The sequence below is a fragment of the Coregonus lavaretus genome, assembly GCF_964263955.1.
Source record: "Coregonus lavaretus genome assembly, chromosome: 10".
Taxonomy (NCBI): domain Eukaryota; kingdom Metazoa; phylum Chordata; class Actinopteri; order Salmoniformes; family Salmonidae; genus Coregonus; species Coregonus lavaretus.
In genome coordinates, this window is record NC_139997.1 from 56225040 (window position 1) to 56237015 (window position 11976).

General features: G+C 43.2%; 1 protein-coding gene across 1 annotated transcript; it reads left to right on the top strand.

Annotated features, from left to right (window-relative positions):
- The first annotated feature begins 514 nt into the window (after window positions 1-514).
- On the top strand, window positions 515-11876 carry LOC311136062 (protein FAM53C-like). The gene is made up of 5 exons (XM_084170125.1): window positions 515-815; window positions 2140-2361; window positions 2500-2557; window positions 6606-7450; window positions 10651-11876. The coding sequence occupies exons 2-5, from the start codon at window positions 2287-2289 to the stop codon at window positions 10918-10920; spliced, it is 1248 nt and encodes a 415-aa protein (XP_084026251.1). The 5' UTR covers window positions 515-815; window positions 2140-2286; the 3' UTR covers window positions 10921-11876.
- Window positions 11877-11976: the final 100 nt, after the last annotated feature.

Genomic DNA, 11976 nt, shown 5'->3' on the forward strand with positions numbered 1-11976 from the left:
TCCGGGATTGGGACACAGCGCTGAGCGCTAACGTCTTGCGCTTTCATTTGGCCCGTCCAACATGCAACACTAACTGCAGTATTCAAAGCATCCACAAGATTACGGTATACGCTATTTCTTGTACTTGCCTCACCAATACCTTGTACGGTAGGATGATATCGAGACCCTTCAGTAGGTAATATGAAAAGTGCCATATCCAGTATTAAGGCGTGATTGTAAAATTGTCCCAGGGCCTATCAATTTGTCACAAGTTAACTGATCCTAATATAGCGAACTACAAGTACCACACGTTATAGCCATCTAATAACCCTCCGTCTGTTCAGTCAAAGTTGTGCCATTTTCAAGCATGAATGAACTCTTGCGACTTGACAACCTTTAAAAAAATGTAATCCATGGTTTTAAAATTCTACGCTATTGCACGTCAACTACATTAAATATTTTGTTTGAATTATCATTGAATGCGCCCATTCTCACGCAGTGATGTTATTTATAAATTCCAATCGCTCACTGGCTTGAACGTTTTTTTATTTATTTTAAATGGACGACTGAATTGATTGTACGCTATGCTATTTTTCTAAGACTATGTCTTGTATATTTCAATGGCACGTTGATTATGACGTGCATGTTATGTTCCAGATATTGTAATCAACGAATGGTCTGGTACATGTTATGCTTTTAATAGGTCAATAATATCCGAGACGCATAGACACTAGTGTGGCTGCTAGTCGCATGCTGCACAGGGTCCAAATTGGTTTATCCTTCCCGAGCAGTATTTAATCCTTGTCTGAGGTCCGGTGGTGTTCTTGGTCGTCAAGGTAAGAACGACCATTTAATCAAGTAGCCGTTACAAAGAAAGGTTATTGATAGCAGCTTTATTTCTCTGAAATGTCTAGCTGCATCATATTCTGCATGGCCGTGTTTTGCTAGCACGCGTCCTAGAGACAGCACAGCGGTCCAAGGCTGTAGCAATATATGCATGCAATGGCTAGTGATTAAATCGGATAGTGGGGAGTGGGTAATTCATTGTTTATTTATTACAGGATAACAAGCTATTGTGTTTTCGTGAGTATGTGTGTTTGTCTTCATAATCAGTTAAATGGACGTACGCTAAGCTAGCTAGCTTGCTAACCATATAAAATGACGATTAGCGTTAGCTAACGGAGCTCACTTAGTATCAGATTGTCACAGTGCGGCTTGCTATTGCTAACGTTAGCCATCTTGACTTAGCTAGCTAAGTGAATGCTTCATATTCTGTGAAGGGGTTTAGACCGACCTTCAAAACGATGATATACTAATTGTGAATGAATAGCTAGCTACCACGCATTGCTCATTTGAAAGGTTTGTAATGGACAGCAAGTATACCATAATTTAGATATCTACTATTTATGTAGCTATCATTCTTGCTTTCCAAATGCCCTCATCAAAATGGTAGCTACCTGGCTAGCTAAGAAGCTTTTTCTCAATCTGTTCCGTTGCAAATGTTATTATTGAGTGAAGAAGAGCATGCCAGTTCTTGATAGATCATGACATGCTTGGTACTTTGCCAGATTGGACCTCAGTATGCACCCTTTTCAAATTCACGTATCCATAATCCAGGTTACTGGTTGAGGTGTTCGTTTTTGGTTACATTTTCTGGTTGTTGGACATGTGCCTAGTGATCTTGAGAAGGTATTTAATAAACCCCGAGTGGCATCAGGCAGGCCATCCCTGGACAACAGGCCCCTTGAGTCGTTGTACTTGCTTTCCCCAGGCACCTGTCACCATTATTTCTGCACTCACAGAGATGGTGTGTCTGAACACATCAGTGAGCACGTTTGGTCAGTGGTTGAGCATCTAAAGACCTGTTAAAGTTATGGCAGTCCATCTTCTAGGTCTGGAAAATACCAAATTTTGACATCTAGGCCTATTTTGTCTACTTCGTAAGATACAGAGAAAGTGATGGGTTTACCAAAAGTCAATATGGCGAACTGTACAGAACATGAATATGTGATTATTACAAATGTCCGAAAACATTAACAGTTTTTTTGCATTTGAGAGGTACCACCACTGTTTGAAAACCCCTGCACTGTCATTTCCTGTTGAGAAAACAAAAGTGGTTCCAAACTAACAGTGGTCCTGCTGTCGGACTTGACTGTTCAGGTGAGCTGACTACAGTGATGATCATGTCCCAGTGAGACTGGGCAGGGCAACCTGGCCCAGAGGAGGAGTGGAGGTGCCAGAGAAGCTCTGCCGCTCACAATTAGACAAACAGACAGAGGGACACCCCCCTGCTCCTCGCAACCATGCATGGTCACACTGATCATCGAGCATCTGCAGAAAAGTAGTCTGGACAGCAACGCTCACCAAAGGGCCCTCAACGTGGTAAGGTGTCTTCACTTGTGTCAGCCTATGACTCTGCTTGCATGTCCTTGTCTTAATTGTAACACAGTGCTCAGCTTTATGACCATTTATGTCTCTTGCTGTCAATTGCTCCTCCAAATGAACATGTCTGTCTTCCAGTCTCAGCTGGACCCCAACAACCTAGGAATTTGCTGGCCTACAAATGGATTGATGCCTGGTGAGTATGTACAAGTAAAGCCACTTAGCCCGTTATTCAGCAATGTCTTGCATTAGGCATTGCAACTTTGGCTTTGCACTGTGCCAAGTTAACGAGAACAGACTAATGGAGGTTAATTCCAAATTACAGAAGGGAAATGGTTCTATAGCTCGTTAACAAACAGGAAACCACATTACGTAATCTATTACATGCATGTACCTTCTCAGGCTGATCATGCAAAGGGAGTCTTCTTAAAGGTAGACTCAGTGATACAGTGCATTCGGACCCCTTGACTTTTTCCACATTTTGTTACGTTACAGCCTTATTCTGAAATTGATTAAATTGTTTTTTTTTTACCCTGATCAAGCTACACACAATACCCCATAATGACAAAGCAAAAACAGGTTTTTATACATTTTTGCAAATGTATTAAAAATAAACAACTGAAATATGACATTTACATAAGTATTCAGACCCTTTACTCAGTACTTTGTTGAAGCACCTTTGGCAACGATTACATCCTCAAGTCTTCTTGGGTATGATGCTACAAGCTTGGCACACCTGTATTTGGGGAGATTCTCCTCTGCAGATCCTCTCAAGCTCTGTCAGGTTTGATGGGGAGCGTCGCTCCACAGCTATTTTCAGGTCTCTCCAAAGATGTTGGATTGGGTTCAAGTCCGGGCTCTGGCTGGGCCACTCAAGGACATCGAGACTTGTCGCGAAGCCACTCCTGCGTTGTCTTTGCTGTGTGCTTAGGGTCGTTGTCCTGTTGGAAGGTGAACCTTCGCCCCAGTCTGAGGTTCTGAGTGCTCTGGAGCAGGTTTTCATCAAGGATCTTTCTGTACTTTGCTCCGTTCATCTTTCCTTCGATCCTGACTAGTCTCCCAGTCCCTGCCGCTGAAAAACATCCCCACAGTATGATGGTGGTGGCAGCATGCTTCACCGTAGGGATTGTGGCAGGTTTCCTCCAGACAGAACTCTTTGGCCTGAATGCCAAGCGTCACATCTTGGTTTCATCAGACCAGAGAATCTTGTTTCTCATGGTCTGAGAGTCCTTTAGGTGCCTTTTGGCAAACTCCAAGTGGGCTGTCATGTGCCTTTTACTGAGGAGTTGCTTCCGTCTGGCCACTCTAACATATAGGCCTGATTGGTGGAGTACTGCAGAGATGGTTGTCCTTCTGGAAGGTTCTCCCATCTCCACAAAGGAACTCTGGAGCTCTGTCAGAGTGACCATTGGGTTCTTAGTCACCTCCCTGACCAAGGCCCTTCTTCCCCGATTTCTCAGTTTGGCCGGGCGTCCCGCTCTAGGAAGAGTGTTCGTGGTTCCAAACTAATTCCATTTAAGAATGATGGAGGCCACTGTTTTCATGGGGATCTTCAATGCTGCATAAATGTTTTGTTACCCTTCCCCAGATCTGTGCCTCGACACAATCCTGTCTCGGAGCTCTACAGACAATTCCTTCGACCTCATGGCTTGGTTTTTGCTCTAACATGCTGTGGAACCTTATATAGACAGGTGTGTGCCTTTCCAAATCATGTCCAATCAATTGAATTTACCACAGGTGGACTCCAATCAAGTTGTAGAAACATCTCAAGGATGATCAATGGAAACAGGATGAACTTGAGCTCAATTTCGAGCAAAGGCTCTTAATACTTATGTAAGTAAGGTATTTTTATTTTGTAATACATTTGCAACAATTTCTAAACCTGTTTTCGCTTTGTAATTATTGGGTATTGTGTGTAGATTGATAAATTAATTTAATCAATTTTAGAATAAGGCTGTAACGTAACAAAATGTGGAAAAGGGGAAGGGGTCTGAATTCTTTTTGAATGCACTGTATGTACAGCAGTAGATATACTAGAGTAAGCTGTCAAGAATCCAGTGTATGTGTATATATATATATATATATATATATATATATATATATATATATGCAGTGTGTATAAACAGCGTAACTAAGATGTAAAGTAGTAGAAATATTAGAATGAGCAATGTCGAGAATACATTATTTAAATACACACTACAAAACCCCATGGTAAAATGGATAGAATTGTAAGAAATTAGCTTCCGGACCAGTGTCAAGCTGCAACTACATTGTATCAGGAATGAATTGCCTTTTTTCCATTTTCTCACATATCATTGAATTAAATAAACCTCAACAGTAGTTTCTATTAATGTTAGAGCTGGGCGATATGGACAAAAATCCATATCACAATAAATTGACTGAATTATCACAATAAATAAATAGAACGATAAGTCTAACAATGTGCACCATAGTTACGTTAGTATACTTTTAACTGCTACTACTACTTTGAATGTTGTAGTTATCAAATGTCCCGTTAGCAATTGCCCAAATTAGCAGACTTTTTTTTAAACTTCACATTTCTCTAGTATAGTAAAAAAATATATAGCTCAAAAAAATAAAGGGAACACTTAAACAACACAATGTAACTCCAAGTCAATCACACTTCTGTGAAATCAAACTGTCCACTTAGGAAGCAACACTGATTGACAATAAATGTCACATGCTGTTGTGCAAATGGAATAGACAATAGGTGGAAATTTATAGGCAATTAGCAAGACACTCCCAATAAAGGACTGGTTTTGCAGGTGGTGACCACAGACCACTTCTCAGTTCCTATGCTTCCTGGCTGATGTTTTGGTCACTTTTGAATGCTGGCGGTGCTTTCACTCTAGTGGTAGCATGAGACGGAGTCTACAACCCACACAAGTGGCTCAGGTAGTGCAGCTCATCCAGGATGGCACATCAATGCGAGCTGTGGCAAGGTTTGCTGTGTCTGTCAGCGTAGTGTCCAGAGCATGGAGTCGCTACCAGGAGACAGGCCAGTACATCAGGAGATGTGGAGGAGGCCGTAGGAGGGCAACAACCCAGCAGCAGGACTGCTACCTCCGCCTTTGTGCAAGGAGGAGCAGAAGGAGCACTGCCAGAGCCCTGCAAAATGACCTCCAGCAGGCCACAAATGTGCATGTGTCTGCTCAAATGGTCAGAAACAGACTCCATGAGGGTGGTATGAGGGCCCGACGTCCACAGGTGGGGGTTGTGCTTACAGCCCAACACCGTGCAGGACGTTTGGCATTTGCCAGAGAACACCAAGATTGGCAAATTCGTCACTGGCGCCCTGTGCTCTTCACAGATGAAAACAGGTTCACACTGAGCACATGTGACAGTCTGGAGACGCCGTGGAGAACGTTCTGCTGCCTGCAACATCCTCCAGCATGACTGGTTTGGCGGTGGGTCAGTCATGGTGTGGGTTGGCATTTCTTTGGGGGGCCTCACAGCCCTCCATGTTCTCGCCAGAGGTAGCCTGAGTGCCATTAGGTACCGAGATGAGATCCTCAGACCCCTTGTGAGACCATATGCTGGTGCGGTTGGCCCTGGGTTCCTCCTAATGAAAGGCAATGCTAGACCTCATATGACTGGAGTGTGTCAGCAGTTCCTGCAAGAGGAAGGCATTGATGCTATGGACTGGCCCGCCCATTCCCCAGACCTGAATCCAATTGAGCACATCTGGGACATCATGTCTCGCTCCATCCACCAACGCCACATTGCACCACAGACTGTCCAGGAGTTGGCGGATGCTTTAGTCCAGGTCTGGGAGGAGATCCCTCAGGAGACCATCCGCCACCTCATCAGGAGCATGCCCAGGCGTTGTAGGAAGGTCATACAGGCACGTGGAGGCCACACACACTACTGAGCCTAATTTTGACTTGTTTTAAGGACATTACATCAAAGTTGGATCAGCCTGTAGTGTGGTTTTCCACTTTAATTTTGAGGGTGACTCCAAATCCAGACCTCCATGGGTTGATACATTTGATTTCCATTGATCATTTTTGTGTGATTTTGTTGTCAGCACATTCAACTATGTAAAGAAAAAAGTATTTAATAAGATTATTTCATTCATTCAGATCTAGGATTTGTTATTTTAGTGTTCCCTTTATTTTTTTGAGCAGTGTATATTTGAGTGGTCGGTTTGGTCCATGTCGATAATTTTCGGTTTATCATCCCAGCTCTAATTAATGGTATCATCTTTCTCCTTATTCTCATAGAGAGCAGTTATTGGCAGCTCTGCCCTCCCTCCAAGCCTGGCCTGCAGGGTGTGCTGAGCTCCAGCTTCCCCCCCTGCCCTGTCCCTCTGGTTCCCCCCGAAACTCACCTGGCAGAGGGGGAAGCCCTGCACCGGCCCCTGGTCCCAAGCACCTCAGTGACAGACCTGTCTTTTCCAGGTGCACCCCCTCCCCCCCCGCCACCCCCCAAACGCCACTGTCGTTCACTGTCCGTGCCAGAGGACCTTTCACGCTGCCGTTATACCTGGCGGCCCAGCGCCTCGAGGGTCTGGACACCTGTGAATCGCCAATGCCACAGTGGAGGGGGAGCGGGGGGACCTTGTCCACTTCGTGCTCCTAGCTCGTCTCTAAACTCTTCACTATACTCTTCTTCAAGCCCCACATTCTTTAGCCTTGCTCTCTCCCCTGACTCCCCACTGCCCTGGAATTTCCCATGGGACCCCAGTGACACTGCTGGAGGAGGCGCCTGCTGCTGTTTCTTCCCCTCCCCGTCGTCCTGCTCCTCTTCTCCGTCCCCGCTCCACCCTCCCCCTCCTCCACAGCGACGCTTCTCTCTGTCCCCTGTCCTTATCAGAGAGGCTGCCGCCCAGTTCCTGCCCCCGCCTCCAGTTCCACCGCAGCGTGCAGCACCCCCTCCGGCTGTGCCTGCTTCGCCCTCCTCTGCCTGCAGCACCCCGTCCTCGCTTCGCCGGGCCATCCCCCCTCAGCTCCCGCGCTGCCACTCCCAGCCCTGTGACCTGCTCCTTCTCAAACCGGGCCTGAAGCGACGCCGTGACCCAGACAGACCATTTGCCCGGCCAGTACTGGATTTCACCAAGATGACTCAGGTAAACAAAATATCATTTAAGGGTCAGGAAATGAATAGAAATGGTTGCTGTATGTAGATCGGTGGAGGTGGATCATGCCCTCTTCTAGCCAGAGGAAGGTTGTTAATTTGAAGGTTAAAGTGATAGTTCACCCAAATTACATAATGGAATATTGGTTTCCTTACCCTGTAAGCAGTCTATGGACAAGATATGACCGCAATGCATGGGATTTGTGCCACAAAGGCTAAAACATTAGCATTCGGAAACAGTGCCAGGGAAACGAAACCTGACCACTCTTAGTTGTTGTGGAAATTGACCCACTATGCTGTTTATTTTCTGCACCTACGTCATATTGCTGAGTCTACCTTTAACCTTAATTAATTTAGACCCCTATGCCTAATCTTAAATGTTTGTTCAGCAGGTCGAATATCCACTTCCCTACTGTTGCAGAAATTGACCCACTATGCTGTTTACATTCTGCATCTACTAGGGGTGTGCCGACATGGCCGTACTCTTAGTCATATCCGTAAATTGACAGTTGAATATCGGATGATACTTGTGATCGGAAAAAAAACTAAAGCGTTTTAATATGCCTAAATAGATGTTGGCAAAATACCTCCCTGCAGATTAGGAACAGCGCGCGAATGGGTGTATGTGTGTCCTCAATTTGCAGCAGGCAGCCAAGTTTGCAGTAACTCAGTCAGAATGCGCATCAGTGTTTAATATTTTTTCCCTACCCTTGCCCCGCTTGTTAGATATTATGCACATTGATAGCTTGATAGCAAACGTCCTCGCCATGCGATTTATCATAGTAGCAGGCATCAACAATCTAAATGATCAGACCGAAATGATGATGCGAGTGGACGGATTCACTCTCTCCAATCAGAGCAGCAGGATCAACATATATCCCGCCCTTCTCTTTACAGACAGGCAAACTAGCCAGTTGAGTTATTTAGACCACGTAAAACCTCGCACATGACTGACTGACATGAGAAAGATGCATGCTGGCACACAAAAATTACGTTTTTTCAGATCATGGATAATTAAAAAAAATACTCTGATCATAATCGTATCCAGAAAATTGCCCATATCCATTACGATACTTGTTTTGTCCGACTACTCGGCACACCCCTAGCATCGACGTCATATCGCAGAGTCTACCTTTAAGGCTCAAAAAGCATCCTTGTTAAACTTGTCAAATCACACAGTCTAACCGTACTGTAAGAAACATTCCATTTCATCAGCGAGATGGACCATTTATCTTTACAACATCAATAGACATGCAGAGGCAACGTTCACCCATACCTCCATTCTTAGAATACAGACCACACCTGTGTATTATTGTTCTTGTTACCCATCGTCCCAGGCCACAGATGTCTCTTCTGCTCCCATGCCCCAGGGTGCCAATGGCTCTCAATGTAGGCAATGCCAGGCCAATGTTATACTGTACACCAAGACTCACTCTTGAATGTATTTGCATATAATTTACATGCAGCTGCAGAAAGTCTGGCATCCCTTTTCAGTGTACCCACCCAGTCACCCCCTCACATTAAAAAAACAAGGTACGCTACACTTAAAAGTTGCAGGTTAATTTAGCCCGAATCCTTTACATGTGGTGTATATGTAAAACAGTTGTTCTGGTTAGGTTTAGAATAGTCTCTTTCAGCAGCCACAGTCATTGGAAGAGCTTATTAGAAGAGTTTGAGTCGGGCATACGAGACTAGGCTTACACCTACAGTATTTGGTAGTTCAACCCCATATATTCAAGTTAACAATACGAGCCCAGTTCATTTTCAGGGAGATGTGGCATCATATTACCCTTGTTTCTATTGTTAGTTCAGGATTTTCTTTTAAAATGTGACAAACTAAACTGCTGCGCCCATGTTGTAAGAATCAGAAAGATTATGTATGATGCTTCATTTTTCCACTTCCTAACCAGTTATATCAACTTGGTATCATTTGATTTGGGTTGTTCCATATGAATTCAATAATTTTCTGACTGCACCCCTTTAGATTTGAACGAAACCTTCCATTCAAGTTTGCCCATGGTAGAAGTGGTCAGAAAGGGACATTTGGACCGGAGTGCCAAAACATTTAGGAGATAGAGGTGCTCAAAGTTGACCTGTTTTGCATACCCCACCCTACCATGAGACATCATCCATGTTTTCATTACTGAAAAATATTTACATAGCCTATTTTACCGTCATCGGTTGAGATGCAGCATTCTCTTGAGTACCTGGTGGGTGTCATTTCATTCATAGAAACAGAATTCATAGAATGGACCTATCCCTTCAGACAACTTCAATTTAGCTGGTACACTATTGACATTTAATTTAATTTTTATGTTTAAATTACTACCAGAAAGATGGCCACCAGTCCACCCACCGTTGAATGTCAACATTTAATGAAAATGTCTATATTTCAATGATTTCAATAGGTTTTCTATGGAAGATTGACAGTTTAATTTTAAACAATGGATATTCCCACTCAAGTCAACGTTATCTGGTGTGTGGACCTCCAACCATCTTTGTGGTACCATTTGAAAGTTGAAATTACAATTTTATTCACGTTTTAGTTCATTTATCAACCAAAACATTAGCTACAGATTGTAACACCAGATATTGTGATTTAACCCAAAAAATTGGCTATCCATTTAGGTTAGGTACTGTTTGGTGTAGCACAGAGAATTTTCTACCAACCTTGGCGATACTGTCTTCATCCTCGATTCGTGGAAACAAGAGTCTCAATGTCCTTGTCTAGTTGCAGGGGGTCCATTTTTTTAATTTAGAAAATGCTCTGTTATTTAAATATATTTTTTTGCTCCGTGAAAAAAATCCAACAATGTGTACGCCGCCATCTTAAGTTTTTAGGTAATTTATGTTCAAGTCATGAAGACATGGATGTCTCATGGTAGGGTGGGTTTGCAAAATGGGTTAACTTTGAGCACCTCTATCTCCTGAATGTTTTGGCATTCAGGTCCAAAAACTTTCTGACCACTTCTACCATGGAAGGTTTTGTTCAAATAAAAAAGGGGTGCAGTCAGAAAGTGATTGAAATCATATGGAGCAACCCTTTACCTATTTCTGTATCATGAATAGAGAACATGTGGTTTGAATGCAGTCCAGAATGTAGACTGCTCTTGTCTTTTTAGAGAGGGATGATACATGTGTAAACAAGGCCTTGTTCTCTCTTAAATGTTTATCCTATTTGTGTATTTTCAGACTCGCAGTACAGACCCCTTGAGTGGAATGGAGCGTGGGAGGCTGGCTTGTGGAGGGGATGTTTGCATGGGCTTTGAGCCTTTTTTGGGGGACTTCAGAGGGTCGTGTTCACCAGCAGAGGGGCTGGGAAGGACAAGCATTGGACCTCTAAGTGAGAGTGACGAGGAGGGGGAAGAGGGGGAGGAAGACCCTGATCGAGAAGAGTGTCAGCCGAGTGTCTTTGAGAGGGATTGTACAGAACTAGATTTGAGCCTAATTGAAGAAAATTAAAATCTTTCCCCTTTACCGCCAGCATTCAACACTCCACCCTGCTACACTTCATCGGCAGGGCTCTCAGGAACACGACTTCTCTCTCATGGGATGAGCTGGGGTATATATAATCTCATTGACAATGGTCATGATTTGACTTCTACCAATAATAACAATTAATTCAGGTAGCCATGGATGCTGTCCTTCCATCAGAGTACATTCCAGAAACAGTTGCTGAAACATTCTTGTGAATAATCTGAATGCTGGAGATGCCAGCTATTCCCGTAGTGTGTTGGATGTCTTCTTAATGCACCCTCACAGACTAGGATGGAATTTGGGAAGACTAACACGCTTCTGGTTGCTTTCTTTCTTTTACATGACTTTCCTCTCAATTGCCTTTTTTTGGTACAGTAGTAAGACTAGACTTTCTTGAATGATGGTGGTGAATTGAATATCTGTGTTTTGTTCAGTTTGATGCAAAAGGAAAGTATGGCATTGCAGTTTTCTTTCTGCGGTCCTATTAGTTTCTGGTAAAGAATCCATATGATTCAGCATAAGCCTTAAGACACCATATTTGTTCTGTTAACAAAAAAATACAACTATGAAAAGGAAATTAATTGTGTAGATATTAGTCCTTTCATTGTTTCTTTTCTGCAGTTTCTTTTATTTTATATTTTTTATCTATACGACTCATCCTCTGAAAATAGAGATGTATAGACATTGATAATGAATGCACTGTTTGACAAGTTAAACAAAAACATAAAAATGGAAGCAACCACTATTCTGAGGGCACATTGTAATATTGTATTATACAGCGATCATTTGTTGAAAACAAGTTGTGTAAAGATGGTAGCTGGGAGACCTGGGGCAGGCCATTGCTGTCTTTTAGAGATGTTTTTTATTGTATGTGTTAAAAAGATGGCAATTTCAAACTCCGTTTTGAATAAATAAAGTTTATTGGAAATTATTTTACAAGGAAAGGGAAGTGTCCAGTGAGCTTTTTTGAAAATATTATTGAAATAATGTGTGTATACATGCTTGATCTCAGGCATGCATGTCAGGTATCAGTCCACATCC

Bases quoted from the DNA above. Each gene is read 5' to 3' on its own strand.
- LOC311136062 (XM_084170125.1), top strand. From the start codon at position 2,287: ATGGTCACACTGATCATCGAGCATCTGCAGAAAAGTAGTCTGGACAGC. The intron at 2,362-2,499 runs GTAAGGTGTCTT...TCTGTCTTCCAG, and splicing joins ACCAAAGGGCCCTCAACGTG to TCTCAGCTGGACCCCAACAA. The intron at 7,451-10,650 runs GTAAACAAAATA...GTGTATTTTCAG, and splicing joins ATTTCACCAAGATGACTCAG to ACTCGCAGTACAGACCCCTT.